At 41.4% G+C, this 25,186-nt stretch overlaps 1 protein-coding gene across 5 annotated transcripts in view; it reads right to left on the minus strand.

The window, feature by feature from the left end:
* PPP2R5E (protein phosphatase 2 regulatory subunit B'epsilon) overlaps nucleotides 1-25,186 on the minus strand; it is a 92,139-nt gene that overhangs the window by 52,231 nt on the left and 14,722 nt on the right. For 3 of the 5 annotated variants that reach the window (XM_053405688.1, XM_053405334.1, XM_053405508.1), the window contains one exon: nucleotides 24,514-24,677. In XM_053405688.1, coding sequence (XP_053261663.1) covers nucleotides 24,514-24,677 — 164 coding nt within the window. The remainder of the gene's footprint in view (nucleotides 1-24,513; nucleotides 24,678-25,186) is intronic. The other 2 variants (XM_053405421.1, XM_053405599.1) reach the window with 1 other exon arrangement.

Raw genomic sequence — 25,186 nt, forward strand, 5'->3', positions numbered from 1 at the left:
CCTGCAATCAGGGAAGTGGTCAAATGCCTTAACCACAATCATGGCAGCTCTTGATTATTAGGCAGCATGTTAAAAGAAATTAATTTAATTATGACTGAGCACACAGTATCTGAAGGGAAAGTGCACCTATTCTGTATAAATCAGAAAGAACCTCATAAAGAGCTCTCTAAGGCTAAGGAGCTAAAATACATCAATTTATTGAGCTATATAAATTTGTGCCACAAAGGCAGGACAGAAAGCAAGCCCAAGATGATCCTCCTGGACTACTATCCCCATATGTTCTTTTCAAGAAGGAACAAACAAATGTGTGCATTTGGAGTTTTGCAATAAGACAAGATAATCTCTGCTAGCTTTGTCAAGTGACTTTTAAAAAGTGTTCTCTCTTTAAAGGCACTATTTGAAAGAGGATTTCTTTTCATTAATTAGATTGATGACTTCCTCCTCTCTTGGATGTGCAAATACACACCCTTGAATTAGCAATGACTGGAATGCAGATTTTCCATCTGGCCCATAACTTCCTTTCTCCACAGCACAGTAGCTCACCAATGGCCTCTTCACTGATTCAAGCAAAAACTTGGAGAAATAGCATTGAATACAGAATATATACAAGAATCCTTACAGAACTCTCAAAACTACAACCCACTGTACCTAGACAACCCCACAGTAGGGCTGAGTACAGAAGCTACAGCTTTAAAAATACCAACTGCCATGCTTTCCAGGCACAGGTCCATGATTTCAAGCTTCAGGTGTGAGCACTCTTTTTTTCACCCCAGAGCTTTCCCCGTGAAATCCCACTCTTTAAAGCTGAAGTGCAATAAACGGCAACTCAGGTTTTCCACGGATTGACGTTTGCTCAGATTCAGCAGTAAAGAGGTTTTCGCAGGCGAAGCTCCAGAATGAAACAAAGAGAGTTTTAAAGTGCGGACCTGTGCCACTGATTGGGCCTGATAAGCACTCATTTTGACTGCATTTGTCTCCAGTTGTGTTTAAGCCAGGGTGATCCACATGCGGCCCTCAAGGGCTTTTTTTTGGCAGCCATCAGCAATATTTGGGCCCTGACAGACTCCTAGAGTCCAGTCTCCTTCCCAAAAGCCTAGCTAGCACTTTACGTGACATACCTTTTCCTTGAGGAAGGAGGGCTCTAGGACCCTACCAGAGCCTCACATCTCCTTTCCAAAGCCTAGCGCCTCACCTACCCAGCTTTGGGAAGGCAGCAAAAGGGCTAGGGGAGCGTCACATTTTGGCCTCGCTCCCCCGATCCCCACGTGACAAGGCAGTATGAGGCTCATGGATTCCATGTCAAACTACTTTTGCTGCCCACTTGGTATAAAAAGTTGGACCGCACTGGTTTAAACAATACTTGTTTCATTACCCTAAGCTCTGGAGCATAAGGAAGAGCCACTTGGGCTCTAACAGGTCATCATGTTAACATGCTGGCTCATCTGCATATTCCAAAAATCTGTCAGGGCTACAGCAACTGTAACATCCATTATCAGTTAGAAAATCCCCAAGCATAGTTTGGAAACCAACTGGATCCATCAGATACCGGGGGGCAGACCTCCCTGATTGGTTGTACATCTCTGCAGAGGGGGAAAGCAGTTGAAACCCTAAATCTCAATAGGAGATGATCCATGCATGACAAGCTCCTGGTATTAATATCCCTTGCTCTCATATTACCTTCTTCCTGCCTGGTTCAGAAAACCAGATCCCGAGTGTGGCAGGCCACATGCTGCAGAATTGACAGCCTCAGCATGGATGCCTCAAATCTCCTAGAACCAACAGTATGGGAGTTCTCAAGACCATCTCTATTAGCTCGCCCAGTGGAGACTGCTGGGCAGCAAAGCAGATAGTAAACTAGCAGAATCTCTCATCTGTCCTGATTACCCAACATCAGGTTCAGATATACACTCAGGATGTGCACTCCAGCAGACAGAAGCCAGGAGAGAGACTTCCTACAGATACTGCAACTCTTCCTCCCTGACTCTCAAGTCTGCCATGAAGCCACGGAGAGTACCCAGATGGGCACTCTGAGTGAGACCAGCTCCACCCTACTAGCCCACCCAGTGCTCAGCAATGAACACCAGGTCAGCCTCCTCATCCACGATCAAATGGATAAGGGAAATCTTATTCAAAGCCAACCTGGCATTCAACAGCAGCACCCACAAACCTGAGAGCTGGCTGATATAACAACAGCAATCTTTCAGGTTGGAGAGGGGGCCTACACACAGCATTGCCACTACTTGTCTGTGCTGCGTGCCCCTTATCTGAAGGGACACAGGTGGCACTGTGGTCTAAACCACTGAGCCTCTTGGGCTTGCTGACTGGAAGGTCAGCAGTTTGAATCCATGCGATGGAATGAGCTCCTGTTGGTCTAGCCCAGCTTCTGCCAACATAGTAGTTCTAAAGCATACCAGTGCAAGTAGATAAATAGGTACCGCTGTGGCAGGAAGGTAAACAGCATTTCTGTGCACTCTGGCTTCCATCGTGGTGCCCGGTTGCGCCAGAAGTCATGTTGGCCACACGACCCAGAAAGCTGTCTGCAGACAAACGCTGGCTCCCTTGGCATGAAAAGCAATATGAGTGCCGCACCCTATAGTCGTCTTTGACTAGCTTTAACCATCCAGGTCCTTTACCTTTATGTTTTTATCTGGCTTGCCCCTCCTCCCACACCATACCTCCCCTTACCCAGAAGCACTGCAACTGCCCCCCATCCCACTCTCCCCAGTTGAGTGGGGAGGCACATCACTTGCCTTCCTCCCATGAACTTAACAATTTAAGCAACAAGCTAAGTTCCTAATTAGGCAAGAACCAGCTCCACAAGAGAGAAAGGGGGGAAACACACATACACAATACCCTTAATCTCAAGTATCAGGAAGGTAGCTGGCTATTGGGCCCCAACCCTCCCCTACCCGAAGTCACGCCCAACACGGCTGTCAGTCAAATCAACGGGGCATGCTCTCACCTGCCAAAATGTAAAGCCTATGTTCTCAGATGAGAAGGCAAGAAAAAAGTCTAGGAAGCACAACAGTGTGCGAGGCAGGAATGAGTAAACAGCTCATCTACTCCACTGATGGTTCCAGCTGTCACATCCATTTTTTAAAAAAACACCATTATGAAAGAAGAATCATATGATATTTCACCAAAGATGCTCATAAGGCTAGGCTCCAACAGCCGATATGTCTGTTAACACCATCCCTTCCTCTCCTGTGTATATACTTGGAGGTGAACACAGTACTTGCATGCATAAATTCATAATTAAGGAATGACTAATAAAAAATTACCTGTCACACAAACAGGATGACATACATTTCAATTAACCAATCATTCAACAGAAATGGCTTATGTTTCATAATCATATGCAACCTTGACTTCCTGCATATCCATTTTACTTACAAAGTTTGTTATTCAAACAGTAACAAGATGTCATAAGTTTCTTGTAAAAAAGAAACCCAACAACAACTGTTCAAAGTCTGAATTGTGGGAGTAGTAGAACCTCAGGAAGAATTTGGGGGAAATACTGTTCCATCTACAACCATTTTTTCATCCTCTGGACAGAATAACTTTTCCCTTTCTTGGGAAGACAAGGAGAACACAGTGGCAGCAAGAACAAGGTATGTCTGAATTATTAATACAAATATTCTCATATGGGAATGCAAATTATGTCATTTTCAATACGTGTGTAGCTTTAATGTGGGTCCAGAAATAGACCCCTAAGTAAATCAAAATCAATCTTTGTTTTACATCTCTGTCTCATTCTGCCTCCTTCCTTCTTCCCTCTTTACATCTGAAATCTTGAAAATAATTGTGAAATCTTTTGCCTATTTTGAAACAGAAATGCCTAATCCAAACATAAATTTATAAAGACAAATGTATTAGAAATGAAGTGGGGAAACAGCTGTTTACAATTTTCTGTACTTTTGTTACAGTAGACATGTTCTAGAAAGGAAAAAGCCAGCTACACCACACCACACATAACCTAACGCATCAATGTTTAGGTTCAAAAAGCTTATTTTATAATTCCACTTAGCCTGAACAAATACAGTCAAATTTTTTATTACCTTTGAAGAGTTCTTAACACAGCTAGCCACAGGGAAGAAAACTGACATGGCTTCATACAGGAGAATCATAGGCATGTTATGTTACTGTCTTCGTCAAATTTACAGAACAAACCCATGCCAAATACCATTTGTCTTTGTCAGAACATCTTCAACCCTTCTGTCACCCTCACATGTGTACAACACAGAATTCTTTCTAAGGTCTACATTTCTGCATATTAAACTAAGGGGAGGGGCTAAACCAGACAATTAAGTAACAAAAGATGACAAGATGAATATTGTAAGTTCTAGCCTCTGATTTCCAAGAGCAACAAAATCACAAACGTGTTATGTATTTAAACTTCCGAATATACTAACTGAAAGCACATTTTTTTAAAAAAAGACAAAGAAAAATGACACAAATGCAGTTCTTCTGGGATTTCTTTTAAAGGTTAGTGTTATTTTATTTACGTTTATCATTTTTTATTCTCAGATGTTTGCAGCTACATGTTTTCTATAGCATATGGATGGGCTGATAAGCCTACAGACTTGATCCGGCCTCCAAAGCTGCTTCTAGCGGCCTGCCAGCCCTCTGCCAATATCAGGCACTTCTTTGTACCTTGGAAAAGTCCCGCTTCTCCCTCTGGTGCTGCGTCACTGGTCTTAGAGGTTCAGGAAATAGCAAGGAGAGCTCCCTTCTTTTTCCCATGTTCTAAGAGCTTCTTGCAATCATGACACACCAGAAGGAGGTGTGCTTTGAGCACTTATAGAATCATAGAATCATAGAGTTGGAAGAGACCACAAGGGCCATCGAGTCCAACCCCCTGCCAAGCAGGAAACACCATCAGAGCACTCCTGACATATGGTTGTCAAGCCTCTGCTTAAAGACCTCCAAAGAAGGAGACGCCACCACACTCCTTGGCAGCAAATTCCACTGTCGAACAGCTCTTACTGTCAGGAAGTTCTTCCTAATGTTTAGGTGGAATCTTCTTTCTTGTAGTTTGGATCTATTGCTCCGCGTCCGCTTCTCTGGAGCAGCAGAAAACAACCTTTCTCCCTCCTCTATGTGACATCCTTTTATATATTTGAACATGGCTATCATATCACCCCTTAACCTCCTCTTCTCCAGGCTAAACATGCCCAGCTCCCTTAGCCGTTCCTCATAAGGCATCGTTTCCAGGCCTTTGACCATTTGGGTTGCCCTCCTCTGGACACGTTCCAGTTTGTCAGTGTCCTTCTTGAACTGTGGTGCCCAGAACTGGACACAGTACTCCAGGTGAGGTCTGACCAGAGCAGAATACAGTGGCACTATTACTTCCCTTGATCTAGATGCTATACTCCTATTGATGCAGCCCAGAATTGCATTGGCTTTTTTAGCTGCCGCGTCACACTGTTGGCTCATGTCAAGTCTGTGGTCAACCAAGACTCCTAGATCCTTTTCACATGTACTGCTCTCAAGCCAGGTGTCCCCCATCTTGTATTTGTGCCTCTCATTCTTTTTGCCCAAGTGCAATACTTTACATTTCTCCCTGTTAAAATTCATCTTGTTTGTTTTGGCCCAGTTCTCTAATCTGTCAAGGTCGTTTTGAAGTGTGATCCTGTCCTCTGGGGTGTTAGCCACCCCTCCCAGTTTGGTGTCATCTGCAAATTTGATCAGGATGCCCTTGAGTCCATCATCCAAGTCATTGATAAAGATGTTGAATAAGACAGGGCCCAAGACAGAACCCTGTGGCACCCCACTAGTCACTCTTCTCCAGGATGAAGAGGAACCATTGATGAGCACCCTTTGGGTTCGGTCAGTCAGCCAGTTACAAATCCACTGAGTGGTAGCATAGTCAAGATCGCATTTTACCAGCTTCTTTACACTTCTCTTGCATTACTGGGTGAAGAGGAGAAGGCTGGGCTGGCTGCTTTTCTTCCTCATTGCAGCACTTGGCTAGGAGCAGAAGTACCTCTTCCTAGCCCAGTGTTTGCGGGGAGGGAATTTGGTATGTATGAGAGCATGGCAAGGTTGACTGTCCATATGCCAGAATTAACAGGGTTGGTTCACCCTCAGGGTGACTCTCAGGCTGAAAAGGATTACCCACCCAGCGCCCAAGGAAAGGAATCAGTTTTCCTTATCCAAGATAGACAGAAAGGAGGAAGTGCTTCAGTTCTCCTGCTGGTCTACCCCATATAACTGCTCTGAGAAACAATGTGTTGGGGGTTAACATTCTCTTACAACCTCAAATCATATCAGCACAATGGTGAGAACTATCACTTATGAACGATTACACTGAATTAGCAACATGTGAAAATACCAGGGTGAATAAAAATCAATGTTTTTAAAAAGAAATATGTTGTTTTTTATTCATGAGGAAATAAGGATTTGTTTTTAATTATGTAGCATGAGGCTTTATATGCAACGTTTAAAAATGTTGGTAAACGAATTCCATTAATCCGTTCACAATGTCATGCTCTTCCAGAGGTTTCTGTAAGATTATTTGGGGCAGTTTCTCTAATGAGAAGATATTACCACAGATGCTTGTTTTTGCAGTTCTCAAAAGTGTGAATTTGTGTCTGCAGAGATAACAAGCCTTTTCTTCACAGGAAAAATGTTATAAAATAAACATACAGAGTTGAGGTGGGGGGGGAACCCTTAATCCCATTGTTCCTTTGCAAATTTATATACAGAGAATCAACCCCATACCTCTGAAATGCCAAGTTCCAAGAGGTTCAACGAATAGATTGTTTGGAGTGGAATAGAGCTGCACAAGTAGCTAAAAGTGTGAAAGAAGTAAAAATGAAAGTGCAACCTTGTAAGCAGAATACGCAACAAGCCTTGGGAACTTTGTGTAATACAGTGGTACCTCGGGTTACATATGCTTCAGGTTACATACGCTTCAGGTTACAGACTCCGCTAACCCAGAAATAGTGCTTCAGGTTAAGAACTTTGATTCAGGATGAGTACAGAAATTGTGCTCCGGCGGCGCGACAGCCCCATTAGCTAAAGTGGTGCTTCAGGTTAAGAACAGTTTCAGGTTAAGTACGGACCTCCGGAACGAATTAAGTACTTAACCCGAGGTACCACTGTAATTGTGCAAGTCAGTTGCATGTCTGTGCAACTCAGACTTGAGGCAAGTGCTGAAGGCACTTCAGGGCTGGCAACCTCTTCCCAATCCTACTGGGATCCAACAACTGCACTAACACTTAACTTTACAGAATAGGCACCTGAATGTAGAAGCAAATCCAAAGGGGTGGTGGAACAGTAACTGGGATCTGTAAGTCTTTGGCGAGGCCTTCAAGTGCTTGCCAGTCAACTAATAAGAGTTCACTGGTTCCAGGCCCTTCTTCCCAGGGCTTGCCTGACATTGTCCAAACAATAAAGTCTCTAACCACATCAGTTAACAAGCATGGATACACGTGCTATAATGTTAGTGTTTTAGTTAAATAAATTGTTTAAATTGTTATTAAGAAAATGATTATTCATTTTTCTCCTTCCAATACAGCAGAAATGTTGTCAAATTATAAAGTTAACTTATTAAACCTCACAGTAATTTCATAATTCTCTGTCTATGTAGTTCTAACAGCATAACCAAATCAGTAATTTTTGATATAACTGTAAAAACTAGTCTGAAAATTTATTATTCCAAAAATGAAACCTTCATCTGGTTGTAAATATTAAGATGATGATTTAAATCAAGTCTTACTGACTAGTGGTTTAAATTGTGATTTAAATCGATTTGATTTAAATCAAATCCACCTTGGAAAATACTTTAGAAGATGTGATGATACAAATAATTCCACAGCATGAGCTGATTAATAGGGAAAAGCAGGAGCACGAGAGGCACAGGTGGGAAGGAGAGGAGAAGAGGAGCCCAATGAGCGGCAAAGGCAGGTGGAAAGAGACAAAGCTCTGGCTCTTTCCCTCTCAACCTGCTGCAGCCACTGAAACCTTCAGTTCACTCAGGGACTGGTCAGGCTGCCTCTGCTCTGGCCGAATGCCATAGCAAACAGAGTGCTCCAGAACACCCTCTATAATCCTTGATTATGGGCAGGGTTTAATTCATACTAGAGCTCACTCCTGACATCTGTTTTCAATGTCAATGACCAATCCCTGGAACACATAAAAAAGAATAAAAGATATTTTCTGCATTAAAACACTACCTATGCCCTGGTCACATTGTAGCTGCTGGAATTTCCCAGTTTTTACCCCCCACTCCATCGCTCCTTTTCCCCATCAGTTCAGCCTTGACATTTTCATTCACTCCTACTGACATATGTGTTCCAAACTGGATTTTCTGCCTCCTACGCTTTACCTGGCTCTTTAAAAAATCCTCATTAAGGAAAAAATTATCATGCCCTCCTAAGCTTCCAAAACAGTCCAGTCTTTCAGGTGTCTGGAAAGCCTGTGAATATATCTTACTCTTCCATCTTCCCTCCTAATTGCAAGTCCTACTTTTCTCCCTTCCGGATCTCCAACTCAACTCTCTCATTAAAAAATAGCACGGCTGTGTTGCCAAATGGGCAGCACTTTCTTACAAAAATAAAAGGTTAATGGCTTTGACATACATTACTTCTTTGAAAAACATTTTTTTTAAATCATATAAGCCTAAAACTAACAGTGCAGCAAACAGTGTTAACAAATAGGAATATCAGTCACAACCAAGGCTTTTCCATGATTCCTCAATGAGTACAACCAGACATGTGAAACAGTCCTTAGGCACAAACCTGAATAGAAGGATGATTGTGGGAGAAGTTGATCCTGCTGCATATTAAAATCATTTTCAAGTTTTTAATCTAATTCCAACATTTCTGTGTTCAGAGCCATTCTTACACACAATGTCCCTTAAAGACATTTCTGTCCATACCTTCAACTCATCAAAGGCACCTGACTTCTTCCAACATTCCACACCTCAAGAACAAGCGTGATTCCCACATCCAGCAGGTTCTGCTAGCTGACTATTATGAAAGATTCCTCAACAGAAGCTTTAACAGGGTTAGAGATTTATTCATCTTTTTCAAGTTTGTCCACAACAACCTTCCCCAACCTAGAGCCCTTGAGTTGTTTTGGACTGCAATTCAGTCTGAGCCACCATAGTCAATGGTCAGGGATGATGGGAGTTGTAGTCCAAAATACTTTATCACAGACTTAAGACTTAAATATTAAATCTAAAGAGCTGTACATTTTACATAGTAAGCAACATTTGCTTCATCATTAAGAAGTCAACAAAGGGGGTATACTGCACATTTCTCTAACATATATACTTCTCCAACATGTATATATACAACATATAACTAATTTAAAAATACTAACCTCGTGTAAGTGTTTTAGGCACGATTCAAAGGTTAAAAAACATGTCACACTCTAGTGGCTGAATTTAATCACTACAACTAAAGAAGATGATTTTAAAACCTTGAAAGGGGCAAAGGTTGTGGAATTAAGAAAGAAAAGTGGTAAGAGGCAACAGGGAAAGAGAGGAAAATAAAAAGGGATTACAACTAATGCCATAATCCTAAATAATAATTACCATTTGAACCATATAGCACAAACTGAAATGTAGGAATGTCCAACTGATGTCTCTAAATTAGCCATCAAATATGATTAATAGATTTCTCTTGAAGGGAGAGGGAAGGTATTCCCTGTATTTTATAGTTAAGTAAATTGCTCTGATAAATTGCTCTGATAAATTGCTTGCTTTGCTGAGTTTGGAAGAGGCCCACTTCCTCTTTCTGCCGGCTAGCAGGGAGGCCCATTTCCTTTTTTCCTCTCAGCTAAGCAGAAATTGCAGTTGCTTGCTATATATTTGGCCAGACGGTCGTTTCTTTTTTTTTTGCACATGCTTCCTGCTGCAGAAACGCAAGAGACAAGGAGCACACAAACAGGGGAGGGAGGGGGCTTAGCTAGCCAAATACCTATATGCCAAATAAGGAAATAAGTTGAAAGCTTGCCAGTTGATTGGAGAAGGTTTTGGGGGAGTTTAAGAAAGGAAGGGTGTTTTCTAACTATAAGAGAGTTTGCTGATGTGTACTTTGGTGCAGCCAGTTTTGCAGAAGCTATTCTGCTGGTTGCCCCAGCATGCTGTTTTTCCAAATAAATCTCTTTTCTCCGACCAAGACGTCTCTGGAGTAGTTTTTCCCCTCTGCCCACGGGGTCAGGCGGACCGCTGGACCCTCCAGGGTTAAAGATAAGGCTTCACTCTTGCCAGACAGTATATTGTGGTTCTACTGTTGTCCTATACAACTCAGCCCACAATGCATGATTAAGTGTGTTTTCCCCACCTCACCAATCCTCTGGAGAGGCTTTCCTGGGAATTGGGAAGAATGGAAAGTTTTGTTGCCCAAATTTGTCAACCACTCACACAGTGTTGGCTAATTCCCAATGACTAAATGTTTTTATCTTGCCAGCCACTGTGACACAACTCAACCTTTGTCAGAAAATCATCAACAACAACAGCTTCATGCCTGAACATCAGGTTATGGATACACAAATCAGCTGCTATTCTTATCCCAATATTTAAAGATCACATTCTTGAAAGAATCTGATTCAGTTCCTGCCTTCTGCTTCATGTACAACTGGGAACTGCTACAATCCACCTCCCCAAAAATAATCAAGAGTAGCCGAAGGGATATAGCCCAGTGGTTGAGCACCCACCTTGCATGCAGAAGGTCCAAGATTAAATCCCCAGCATCTCCAGGTAGGGCTGGGAGGAATGGCTGTTTGAAATCCTGGAGAGTCGCAGCTAATGAATGTAGGCACTACTGAGCTAGATGGATCCAATAGTCTGACTCAGTATAAGGCAGCTTGCTGCCTTCCTAACATCATTTCTTTCTGGACTTAAGAGAGGCAGAAATGAAACACAGCCTACTGATTATATGGTTCCCCATCCATTTATCTTACTCCTAAGTCCCCTACCGGGGTGTATGAGGGGTTAGGTGAGGAGTACTACCTCTTTACAGGAGGCAGTGGAAGACAGGAGTCACAAAGTGTCGGACACGACTAAACAACAACTACCTCTAGTGAAGGATGCGTCATGTTCCTTCTGGGGTAGACTGTCCACCTTTGGTCCCTGCCCTGAACTCAGAACGTCAGCATGTGACGGAGGCCATACTCCAGGTAATGACTTCTACTGGCCAGCTAAACCAGATGAGGGTAGCCAATGGCTCTCAAACCCTTGATGAGTTAGGAACTTCCCCTGCTCCAGCGGATTGAGTGGATGACACCAATAATGGGTCAAATGGTCAATAAGGCAGTTTCTGCACATGCTGTAGAGCAGGCATGGTCAAACTCGGCCCTCCAGCTGTTTTGGGACTACAATTCCCATCATCCCTGACCACTGGTCCTCTTAGCTAGGGGATGATGGGAGTTGTAGTCCCAAAACAGCTGGTGGGCCAAGTTTGGCCATCACTGCTGTAGAGGGAAGTGAGGGGCAAGTGGGGTTTGTCAACCTGGGAAAGTAGCCTATCTAGAAGGAAGACTCTGATCTGAAACTTCCACTTCTTTGCAGGCTATCTTCGGGAGAAGAAAGGGCTAGGGAGTAAACCCTACACAAACCCAGAGTGCAGTCCCTAAGGTAGTTGGATGGTGCCTTGTACACCTCCTTTCAGCAGCTCTTGCAGCCAAGCTGGTACCAAACGTATTGCTCTGCTTTCCTTTGGACCACATCAGTGAAGCCAAGAGTGGAGTCTTGTACTCTACGCAGCCCAGGACATCAATACACACTGCTCAGGATTATGCCCGGGGAAGTCACTGTTGGAACACATCTAGGGGGCACCCACAGCCCCCGGACTGCGACAAACCTCCCCGGGCAGCTTCCTTGTAGAGCACAGCACATGAGGCCCGGCATGCAGCAGAGAAACATATCCAATGATATATGCACACTCAAACAGCAGAGTAAAGAAGGAACGCTGTGGCTATGAGGTGTGGCATTTTAAGAAACTTCAGTTCTGCTAACGCTCCGGAGGTGCATCTCATTGTCTCTCAAGACAGATGAATGCCAACAACAAGTCCCCCAAAAACTGTACTCTAATTACCCATATGTATGAGCCCAATTCAGGCATCACATTTCCTACTCTCCACTTACTTCCATAGTATACTACAACCATATTCTGCAAACTCACGAACCACGATGTGAAATCATGCATTGGAAATCCTGCTTAGCGGTTACCCAACTCAGGCGTCAGAGAAAATCATGAGCCAACCATGGTATTATAGGAATTTCAAATCTTCAAAACATATATGATCTTAGAAACAGCAAGGTCTGAAAGGATCATTTGTGGTGCTTTTTTATTTGGCTTGCAGTTTTCAAAGGATATGCCATCATCACATTTTAAAGCTTATCTTTGCAAGCATGACAGCTTTTAAATGAAAGCTGGGATTCCCAGGATTCTAACAGGGTCTGTGAGCCACACAGAATGCATCAGAAAACCAGCCAGAGAAGCAGTAAAACTGTTGGATGACAAGGTTTAAAAAGGAATGCTGAAAGAAAAGGAAACTGTAGAGAAACGAAATGAATTCTTTTGCACAAGTCACTGCAAAAAATGTTAGAGACATACACATTCCTGAATCGTTTTCAGGGAGTACATTTGAAGAACTATGTTAAATGGAGGTGAGAGGATGCCATTTTAGAAATGATTGACAAATTAAAAAGTAGTTAGTCTCTTAGTCCAGGTGGCATTCAGCCAAGAGTTCTTAAACTCAAAAATGAAATTGATTTACGTATTTCAGTTAAAAAGCTGGCAAAGTCCTTATCAGAAGTGATTGGAAGGCAGCCAACACAACACTGATTTGTGTGTTTTTTTTAAAATCCAGATGAATCTAGGAAACGACAGGCCCTGTGAGCCTAGTGATGTTCCAGTTATATTGCTGGGAAGCATTATTAAAGCTAAAGAAAGGATCAGAATGGCTTCTGAAAAGGGACATTTTGCCTCACCAACCTTTTAGAATTTGTTGAGAGTGTCAACAAACTTTTAGATGTGGTTAGTGGTAGACATTATATATTTGGGTTTTCAAATGGTTTTTAACAAAATTCCTCCCCAAAGGCACCTAAGAAACTTTGTACAGGCATATCTTGAAGATATTGCAGGTTCGGTTCCAGACCACTGCAGTAAAGCGAATATCGCAATACAGCAAGTCACACCTTTTTGTTTGTTTGTTTCCCAGTGCATCTAAAAGTTATGTTTACACTATATTGCAGTCTATTAAACCAGTCCCACCTCCCTGGCTGCAGGGGCAGGAGGGGGAAATCCAGCTTCAGCCCTAGCCAGCTCCATCCTTGTGGCCAGAAGAGGGGCGGGGAGGCTGCAGGGGGCTTCCTTCCCCTGGAAGTGGCTGGGCTGCCTGCCCCTGAACCCACGTCTTTGTAAGGAGCAATATGGGCGAAGCACAATAAAGTGGGGCACAATAAAATGAGGTATGCATGGAAGAAGATGGCAAGTTGTGATATGAATTGTGTGAAATCAGTAAACTGGTTTAAAAACAAGAAGCAGAGAACTGCAAAAACTGGGCTGTTTCCATTGGAACCAGTGTAACTTAATATTCATAAGTGAGAATGAGTCACGGGTGAATACTGAGGCCATCCAATCAGCAGTGGATACTTCAAACCATGTGAAAAGGCAAAAGAATGGCAGGTGAGATTCAAAGTATAGAACATGGGAAAATAAATCATAACTTTCCTCCAAAGAAGGGCTGAAAGGGTAGCACCTTACTACTTAAAGGATTCATAAGAGGGGCTTATACAATTAGTTTTGGCAAAACTGAAGGGATAAATGAACTTCTAACACCAGAAAATTCACTTATCCAATGAATATAGATGTTGAATAAACTAAGGATGCGCGCGCGCACACACACACACACACACACAGTATTTCTTCCCACAATACTTGTGGAATTCATCATCAAAAGGTAGCCAGTAACATACTTGTAAGTATCCTCCAGACTGACCAGCCACAGATTCCCCTTTACTCCTTTGGTTTCCAAATTAGTGCAGCCGGTAGGTATATTTCGGGGGACTCACATCACTGAACTCTTTTGTACCTCAAGAGCATCAAATTCTTCACAAAAAGTTTTGAACAGGAAATTTCAAAATATGGCTGTGGACTCTCCTTCCTTGGAGGTTTTTAAGCAGAGGTTGGATGACCATCTGTCATGGATGCTTTAGCTGAGATTCCTGTATTGCAGGGGGCTGGACTAGATGACCCTTGGGGTACCTTCCAGCTCTATAATTCTATGATTCTATGTACCAATTGGCTATATTCCCAAGCATGCCGACTGCAATGTGAACTTTAATGAACTTTAATGTTTAGCCTTAGTATGGCTTCTATATGACTTTTATCTGCCCTAGATATTCCTAAACACCTGTTGGGTTTAATCTGCAAGGAGAAAACAGCATTATAGCACAATTGAAAGTTGATTAATCCCTGGTAGTTATTCTCATATTTTTACCTTTATTTCCACCAATTTAAGCAAACATTTTAACAGCTGTTGTCTATGTGATGTTTTGCCTTAATTCCACTATGTTTTCTCGTTTTTGCTCTGTTGAGATTGTTATTATGTCATTGTTATTAGACCATTTGTGTACTCTCTGACATATTCTATAAATATAAACATATTCTATAAATATAAACAAACAAAAACCCTTTTTATACTATAAAGTGCCCTGTGATCTTTGGATGAAGGGTGATTTATAAATTTAATTAATAAATAATAACAACAGTAATAAAAATAATAAAATTGTGCATTCAATGAAACATAATGCAAAAAATGGCCCATAAATGTGGGACATTAATGAGCTAATAATGTGAGCCATCAAGCCCAGAATACTTGAGGGAAATACTTTATGCCCATCCTGCCTACCTCTAAGATCATCAGGTGGGGCCCAAATGTATACTTCCCTCTGCTCAAATTTGAAAAAATCTGCAGGGGTGCAGAACACATTGTCTTCTATTGCTGTGAAACTGCCCTTGATAGATGCATTATTTAGGTACTATTGATATGGTATGATACGGTATTCAATGGTGTGGTTTGTTTCAGCTTCACTGCTACCTTGGAACAGGATGGCAACCACTCGTAACATCCAGGCAGAATGACAGAGCTGGAAGAGACCTTGAAACTAGTTATCTGGGCCCATCTCAATCTGGCTTCAGGTGAGCATTTGTCGCTGAAAGAGTGTTGATGGGCGACCTTTGAAAGGAGAGACATGGGGGAGTGTGATTTTCCTGAATTGCTTGGTGGCTTTGGGTACCATTGATCATGGCATCTTGCTGGACTGGCTCTGCAGGTTGGGAGCAAGAAGCATAGTGTCAAGGTGGTTCTGCTCATACCTGCAGGGTCAGCTGCAGAAAGCTCACTGTAGGATTTCAGCATGAGCGTTGTGTGGTTTTGCAAGGTTCCATCCCCCAAGCCCAATGCTTTTATGAAGTGACTCTGGAAGGCCATCCAAGCGTTTGGAGTTTGGTGCTATCAGTGTGCTGATGACACTCAGCTCTATTTCTCCCCGTCATCAGTCTGCTGAGAATGGGGCAGGTACTGAACCATTGTCTGGATTTGGTACCAAAATGAGTGAAACTGAATCGTGTTGTTCCTCCTATACCAGACAGGTTGCACCTACCATGAGAGAACTAGAGGTTCCTGGGTGGGGATAGATTAGTTACAGTGCTTCATAATCTGGTAATTTCCACATGAATTACTGTGATAATGTTGTTGAACATGAAGTTGCCCTTGAAAATAATCTGAAACACTTGCAGAGAGAATTTGGCTACAATAATTGTCTGATGTGGATATATGAAGCACTGTCACCCTGGGCTCCAATGGGAGGAAGGAAAGGATAGAAATTTAATAAAGGAATTATTAGTCCTATTCTTCAAGAATGATGCTGGTTGTCTGTATCCATCTGGGCCCAATTCAAGTTCTGGGGCTCATGCTTAGTCTTTCAAGGGGCACTAGAAGATGCACCAAGGAATGTTATGGAAAAGCCTCACTATGCAAGCAGAGTTCTGTTTGCACTTCTCTGGCTCCAACCAAGCAGCTAGAAAAGATACGGAGCTGAAATCCTATACACACTTAACTGGGAATATGTCCCACTGAACTCAGTAGGACTTACAAAAGTAAGTGGACATGCACAGAACCTATATAAAAAAAACCTAATGTAAAGTATATTAAAAAATAATTTAGTAGCATTTGTTCAGGAATTTTAGCATTAGTGAACAGATATTTCACAAGAGACAAATTCAGAAATGCATGAAAGATAGCTATAAGAATATGAACTATTTCTCTACAAGATGAGAGAACATCCTGAAGCAGTGTGTTATTTTTTGGAATACAAGGTTCAAATAGGGATGAATCCCCCAGTTCAATAAACTACCTCTGACATTAACTTTTCAGTCTACATAATAATTCCTGTTCCTGACACAATTATTAGTCCTTTAATTACCCAGAGTTCCACCTAAATCAATGATGTTCTGGCAGGAGGTCAAAAGCGCCACCTGTGCCGATCCATATTCAGACTAGCATGATAGCATTAAGAGGCAAATTACTACCACCCCCCTGAGTAGTTGTACAACTTACCTAGTGAGTAAATCACAGCCCTAACTTCAAGAGCTGTTTGAGTGCCATTCACAACTGCTCCCTGCAGGTTCCCCCTTAACAAACGGTCTACCTATACAACATTCTGCTTTGGAAAGTTTCCTGTGCCGTAATCTGTGGTTCTCAAACTTTGGCACACAGACTCTCCTTCCAGACCTGCAGACCAACAATGCATTTCCATCACAACCTTTTATCATGTATTTACCAATCGCCTTTAAATATATTGTCAAAGTTTAAATCTATCACAATCCACTACACTTGCTAACAGAGGAAAGAAAAATGGTTTTTATTAACAAGTTGAAGTTTATAATCTGCTCTGGTCAGATGAAAGGCAAGCAGGTAAAATGGGACTATTTCCATGCATCTACCAGGGAGTGCAGATGTCTAAATCTGTGATACTAATGCCCAATGTCTTCAAGGCTCACTTTTGCATCGCAGCCTGGGGCTTCATGGAACCATGGGTTGTTTCTGAGTATAGGACAAATATTCCTAGAGCCCTCTCGCAGCCTGCCCATTCTTTCTTCTTGTCATTATCCAATGTCATCTGTCTGTCTTCTCCACCAACCCTCCAAGTTGCAAACTCCTGCTCTTCGTGTTACTCAGATAATCCATTACAAGAAAGGTTGCATTACACAAGTCATTACTTCCTAAGCATTTGTCTCTTCCCTCAATTTCTTCCTATATGTATCAAATCTACCTCCCTTATTTTATAAACAAAGCCCCACATTTAGTGCAAAATCCTTTATCTAAAGTGATGAAACTAACATTAATCACTTCCACCAAGCCATTTTAATTTAGTTATGTCTTCAGCCTTTTATTGACCCTGGGGAGAATTACCGTAATTTTCTGTGTATAAGACTAGGTGTTTTCCCTAAAAAATAATGTCAAAAAATAGAGCGCGTCTTATACATGGATACATCTCCCATTTTCTTAAATCTGAGTCCCCCAAAAAAGGAGGTATCTTATACATGGGGGCGTCTTATAGACAGAAAAATACAGTATTACTAATGGTTTTAACTCTGCAATTTTGCTCTGGAATTAGCCTACAAATATCACCATATATACTAATACAATGTCATCATATAAACAAATATAATTGCCACATGTGTTGCAGAAGTCCAGCTAGCATCTAATGCCACTGGTCCCATGCAGCAGAACAACCTTCCAGCACAGAATCAACAGGCATTTCACTTTCAGGCATCTCTGAAACTTTTTATAATGGCAGGCCTGTGTAGCTGTTTAATTCTTAATTCTTGATTATCTGTATTGTTTTTAATGGTGTTTATGTTTTAATGCTGTACACTGCCCTGATATTTTATGATATGGCATTACAGAAATACTTTTATAAATAAATAATGGTAAACTCAATTGGAGAATTGAGTGCTGAGCCAGAAGAGCCACATTGATGCAAAAGAGCCAGATATCAGCAAGCTTGGAGGACTCAATTGTTTTCATAAATACCGTATTTTTTGCTTATAAGACTCACTTTTTCCCTCCTAAAAAGTAAGGGGAAATGTGTGTGCGTCTTATGGAGCGAATGCAGGCTGCGCGGCTATCCCAGAAGCCAGAACAGCAAGAGGGATTGCTGCTTTCACTGCGCAGCGATCCCTCTTGCTATTCTGGCTTCTGAGATTCAGAATATTTTTTTTCTTGTTTTCCTCCTCCAAAAACTAGGTGCGTCTTGTGGTCTGGTGCATCTTATAGAGCGAAAAATACGGTAATTAAAAAGTAGAAGGGGGGGACCCTAAAAAGGGGAGGGGTAAAAAGACCAGTTGAGATGGTTAGCAGAAAAGTTGAGGAAATTGAATGATGCTGCCTAAAAGGCATAGCTAGAACCCTGAAAAGGAGCACACCCCACAGAACCATTTCATTGCAGGTCTCACTTATAATTAATCACGAGCAAGCACATGACAGGTACTGGCCTGGTCCACAAGTCAGAGTAATCAGGGTTAGCTAAACTCCAGATGTTGCTGCTCCTCTATCATAATCCCCTAAACTATCACCTATCATGCTGGCAGGGCTGATGGAAACTGAATCAGACAGCGTATGCAGTGCCACTGCTCAGCTAGCCCTGCATGGTGCTTTCTTTTGAACTATGGTTTGATGTGAACAAAGAGCACACTGATGCAGGCTGCTCAAGACATTCCCACTGCAGACAAAATAAGCCAGTCTGCTCTTTTATTTATTTATTTGTTTGTTTGTTTGTTTTTTAAAAAAATTATTAAAGATTTGTGTTACCCAGAACCCAAGATCATGGTTTGTTTCCTCCACAGCTTGTTTTAAACTATGGTTTAATGTCATGTTTCATAAAACCTTCCACTGCCTCTATCAGATATCTTCTATAGCGCTTAATACTTGTTCACTATGGCAACAAACATGATTAATGCATCTCACAGTAATATTTTCAAAGCTCCGATGAAAGCAGTCGTTTCACAGGAAAAGGCAAGCTTTCAGAAACTGTCAAAAACCATTATTAAAAGCTAACTTTAGATATGTTGGGGTGTGTGTATGTATGTGTGTGTATATGTGGGCAGTATTTACCATGGCCATATATTTGTATGCAGTCAATAATGCCCTTATGAGTGTGGCAGCCTACCTTTCAATATAGATCTTGGGGTTTTTTTAAATAAAAAGGCTGTCACTAACAAAAGGGAATTATTTGCTAAGATCATGGTAAATAACTGTTGGCAATTTGACTGTCTCAACCCTACCCTAGGCCAATTCTAAAGCAGCTTCAGAAGGAGAACAAACAACAGTTTGGGTAAGACCTATAATATTTATAAATCTTTATAGTAATTCATACCTCTCTCTAATGTATAGATCAATAATACAAATACTGAAACAAGACTATAGCTAGAAGCTATGAACAAGAGTAATATAAATTGGATAAAACATTTGAAGGAGTAAGACCACTGAAGTGCATTTTTACAAATTCGCAGCTACAGAAATGACCGGCCATTATGAGCACCTAGTAAGTTTGCTAAAATACAAATCAAAGTACCGTAGTTAACAAGGTATTAAATCCAAGATTCTTGAAACCTTGGAAATACATGAATAAGGGCCTTTGCAGACATGGTTCAGACAGATCCACTCTAATATACCATCATTAAACCACCGTTTCTCACTTCAGATGTAACAGGGAACTGTAATTCAGAGAACTGGGATCAGTGCTGTAAAGCTGGCCCACAAAGGGAAGTGGCATGGGAGAAGACATATGGGCAACACTCTCACAGTTTGCTTAAGTATGCAATGCTATGTCGAAATCAGGCCAATATGAAATCTAAGAACAATAAATTTCCAGACGTCTTTCTTACTTTATGCCTCAAACATCACCATCTCACAGAAGGGAAGCAAATGGCCAAAACTCAGAAACCTTTTTTAAAATTCATGTAGCACAGTGGCTACACAAACTGAACTACAAATCAGAAATCCCCACTTCAAATCTTCCCATTCATTAGGTAATCTTAAACCCACCCCATCCACAGCACCTCCCACATCTGCATCTAAAACCTGTCTGATTCGAACATACTATTTTCATTTTACTTAACAAAATATTTCATTCCAAAATTGAGTTCCAGCTGAAAAAAGCCCTGAATTGACCTATATTTAGCCCATTGGAAGTTTCCGTACAAAAAATTTAAAGTCCAAGATGAAGAAATCGGGGGGGGGGGATGGGGACACCTCCAGGTAATGTTTCGCTAGCACTTAGGCACTTTGTTAAACTAACTTTCAAATTCTTAAGAGGAACAGAACTATGACTAAGGAAGTCCCCATTCAAATCTTACTACAGCCATTAATTTGCTAGGTTGCCTTAAATTAAGCAAATCACAATTCTCTTAGCCTAGGTCCCCCTAAGCAATACGGGGATACAAATACAGACCTACATTATCTCAGTAACCCTTAGAGCAGCCCTGTTAAGTATGTGACATGCTCTGAACACTTAAGAAATACAATATATAAACACAATTATTAAATATTTATTCACCTTTGTGCAATGTAGTGCTGGTATCAAGAAATCTGAAACATTTTCTCAGTCCCGTAACTGTATAATGACTTCCTCCATTACAGGCATGTGAAAAATTATACACCACATGAAACTCAGTATTCCTATTATATGACCAAAGAATAATATTCTAAATAGAACAAAGGCCAACCGCAGACAATGTGCTCTTCATATACATTGCAAGCTTGAAGGCTGATGCGACCACATTCTGCTTATTTTCCAATTATTTTATCAACCAGTTAATCTTGTGTGGATTTATTTATAAAAAAACTATTCTCAGAAATGTATACATACATGGATATTTAAGTTTACCATTTCAGGCTACAAGTTTCTTCCAATAATAATAATAATTAAGAGCTGCATTGTTTTGTACTAAATATGAGGAGACGTTAAATGATGTCCACCTGCTTGCACAATGGGACTTCTAGCTCTCATCTCCCTGCTGCAGCCCCTCAAATATGCTCAGAAATTGCTCCAGAGTAGGGCTGGGCGATGTTAGGTTTTCAGCAATGTGATGTATCACCAGCAAAACATTGCAGTTTGGCGATAAACCGCCATGTTGAAACAAGCTGCATTGGCCCCAGTTGGCAGTGCACTGGAAGAAACTGACCTGAGGCGCTTTCAGCCCAGCGTCTGGAGGGCTGAAAGCGAGATGGGGGCTGCTCAGCATGAGAGATCCCCAGCTGAGAGATCCCCGACCCTGCTCCTGCTTGCCTAGAAGAGTTACCTCGAGTTGAGAACTTTGCCCCAGGATGAGAACGGAAATTGTGTGCTGACAGCACAGCAGCAGCATGAGGGTCCCATTAGCAAGAGCACACCTCTAGTTAAGAACAGTTTCAGGTTAAGAACGGACCGCCGGAACGAGGTACCACTGTAGTAGGAGTGAGATGGAGCAGCTTTCGCCTTCCTTCCCAGCTGAGAGAGCCCCATCCTCCTCCTCCTTGCATGGGAGCAGGAGCTGGATCGGGGCTGCTCAGCTGGGGAAGTGCAGGCTCCTTCACACTTTTCCACTGAGGGGTGCATGGCTCCGCTCCCCTCAAGGGAAAAGTTTAAAGGAGCCCCCACCTCAGCATCAGAGCCCCTACACCACCTGAAGGCAGTCAGGCAGAAAAGAGGTTGGGGTCGGGGAAGGTGGAGGCAGCCCAGCACCTGCATCTGAGAGCCCCTGCACGCCTCTGATGTCTTTAAAGGTCTGAGAAGCTAGTCAATTGACCATGGTTAAATTTTCCACAATGTTAATAATGTTTTATGTAGATGAGCAGCCAACTTTTTAAATTGTATCATGGTGCCTTCCAATAACTAATGCTGTGTATTTCTTGTTGCCCAGCCCTACGTAGTACACATGAACTCCACAGTTATGAGAAGGAATCTCCTGGCCACGTTTTAAAACCATTGCCTTTACATACATGCTATCCCTGAAGTTCCAAGCAAAATCTGAAAGTAATTATTTGATCTCTTATACATCACAGACATAAATTTATATCTGCACAATGAGAGATCATAGATCTGTCAGTCATATCATCCATTGCAAGCAGAAGGACCCAGTTCAATTTCTGTCAACTACAGCAAGCTATAAATAATAGCTGATTTAGAATATTGTTTCCCCTATTCATAACTAAACAATCTGGGTTTTTGTAATTAGAACTACCATCTCCCTTTGAACTGTAGTTCAACTAGCCTAAAACTTTAACTCATTTAACCACCATTTGATCTGTTTTTATAACCACCTAACGGCCAAGTCAACCTCCGTGTGATCATACACTTTCAATGTTGTCATATACCATGCAAAATGCAACTGAAGTTGCAGACCCATAAGCTTTGAAAAGATTCTCTTAATATTGAAATGCAACACTGATTTGTTTACCAAAATGCCACACAGGCCAACAAAAATATTTGGAAAGTCAGGTAATTCAACACGCTGAAGAACATTTTTGTTTTGGTGGAACAGTGCTGACTGATGATGGACTCAGATCATTAGGAAATTTTGGAAATGAAAACTCAAGTTTTTGTGTTAGATTCTTGAATAGCATTTTTAGAAAGAAGCATCAGTCTGGATGGAATCTGGAGTCGTAGCTAAGCACTTCTTGTATCAGGTGCTGAGGGGCTTTAAATCAGAAGCCCTGCAGGAACAGGAACCAACTCCTCCAGCCCTTGTGCCACTATAGCTGCTTGTCACTCAAGGAAACTCGTAATTTCAGATCAGGCTGACAGGCACTGCTGAGCTTGAGAGTCAAGTGATACAGGAGAGCCAATCCCACTCCAATTACTGCTCTCCATTTTTAAAAAGTAATTAATTTGCATTATATAGCTCTAAAGCCTACTCTGCACAAACTTAGTCTGGGCAACTCATTTCTGAGAATGAACATGATCAACATTCTACGTTCCTGTTCTTGGCCTCCCACAACTATTTCCCATGGGATACCTGGCCTATTTAGCCAAGCCATATCCTCCCTTGCCCATATGAACTGTTGCCTTAACTTTCAAGTTACTGGTACCTGACATTTTTAAGAAATCAAGTGTCATGTGTCTAACACAGTAGTTCTTCACAAGGTAAATCAGTGAATGACCACAATGGAGAAGATGAGTACTCAAGTTCACTGTGTCAACCATACTCAAAAATACAGCAGGTGTATTTAACTTGTCATGTGCTTCCCAACTTCTCTCATTGTTAATCTACTTTCAGAGGAAGAAGAGGGAAGCCCGCTTGGTTTTATTAGGCCTCGGGCAAGCTAAATGGCATTAGCCAAGATTACATGTTCTGCAACCTCCTCTACCCTATGTGAGGTTTGTTTAAATGTAGCTAAGTATAGCATGACCAAGCTTCTGTCACCCAGTCCCTCTTAATGCAGCCTGGCCTGAAGGTTCACAACAAAGTTTGCCTGGACAAGGCCTCACGTCAGTCACATGGAATATGTTCATCTGTCCTTCATAAAGCCTGCTCTGGCACATGCGTGACAAATTTCATTTGCTATTCAAATAAAACAGGTTTTTTATTTTATTTTATTACTTTTATAGCTAGCCTTTCTTCCATCATTGCACCCAAGGCAGCGGAAACCCATGTAACCAGATTCTTATGTGCCTTCAAGCAATATATGAGGAGATCATCTTTGTTAGATTACTGAGTATTCCATACCTTGCTAATTGCAAGTTGACTAAATGTAAGGAAAAGAAAATATAAGCAGCTGCAGAACAAAACAAAGTTGGCAGCTCCAAAATTAAACATTTCATACTACAGTACAAGTTACTAGAATTATCTGTTAGTAAACACAGCGTCTATTTTCCATGTTTGCACACTTTTGGTAGGCTGAAAAGATCCAACAATAAAAATGAGAAAGGTAGAGAATATATACAAAAGCTTCCCTGACTTTTCAATGGTCCAGATTCCTAATGAAACTGCAGAAATTGTCAAAGCTTAAATGCTGCAGAAAATAATCAGGCTGTGTGATCAACCACTAAACTCCCAGCACATGCACTGTCTGCTAATATTGCAACTACATTACGATAAACAGAACTGGCAATCAGTTATTCAACATAAGCATCAATAGAATTTACACATATATTACACACCTATAGAGCAGTTAAATAGTTCACTGTAATCCAGTGTGAACTTTCTTTCTGCATACAGGTAGGAAGCTGTGTTGGTCTGCCATGGTCGAAACAAAATAAAAAAATTCCTTCCAGTAGCACCTTAGAGACCAACTAAGTTTGTTATTGGTATGAGCTTTCGTGAAGAAGTGTGCATGCACATGAAAGCTCATACCAATAACAAACTTAGTTGGTCTCTAAGGTGCTACTGGAAGGAATTTTTTTATTTTGTTTTCTTTCTGCAAACAGCAACTATTATCTGACTCTTCCACAACTAATTTATAATTAAAACACTGTTTTCCAACTGATAAAGATTGGTAGAGCCTTACCTTTTAGCAGAGGCAGTGGAGTTAACTCTATAGGCTTGCCCTGAGACCGAAACTGGGAGGAACTTTGCGACCTCTTCTGCCTGGCTTTTCTGACGGACTTCCGAGAAAATCCGTCTACTTTATCCACTGATGGAGGAGTGGTTGGTGCTGAGGACATATCCCTACTGAAAGGAACAAAGATCTTTAAGAATTTCCCCAATAAATATTACACACACACTTCACTGCCCTTTAAAGATCATACTAGCAAGAAATATGTCTCTAACTGCAGAGTTTAGTTTGGGAAACTGACTTAGAGGGCAATCCAATTTGTCCATTGGTCCATCCAGCCCTAGTATGACAAGATACATGCAATGAGAATCCCTCAATAATAAGGGACCAGTGCAATGAACATACATATATGCAGCTGCACCAGTCTTTATTTTTCTCATTCTTGCTCCAGTTCACTTTTTTTTCTTTTTGAAGATATTTTTAAGTTCCCCTTCATGCATCATAGCAACTATGCAAGCAACACAGGGAGAGCAAATTCACAACATCTTTAAATGGGTGGCATGAACTCTCCTATTAGGAATCGTTTCTGGGAATAAATAATGAGCCTTTCAGTCCTTATTGCATAAATACAATACTCCAGATACCCCTAAATTAATCTGACGATATTTTATACTTAAATGTACAT

This window comes from Podarcis raffonei, chromosome 1 (genome assembly GCF_027172205.1).
Source record: "Podarcis raffonei isolate rPodRaf1 chromosome 1, rPodRaf1.pri, whole genome shotgun sequence".
NCBI lineage: Eukaryota > Metazoa > Chordata > Lepidosauria > Squamata > Lacertidae > Podarcis > Podarcis raffonei.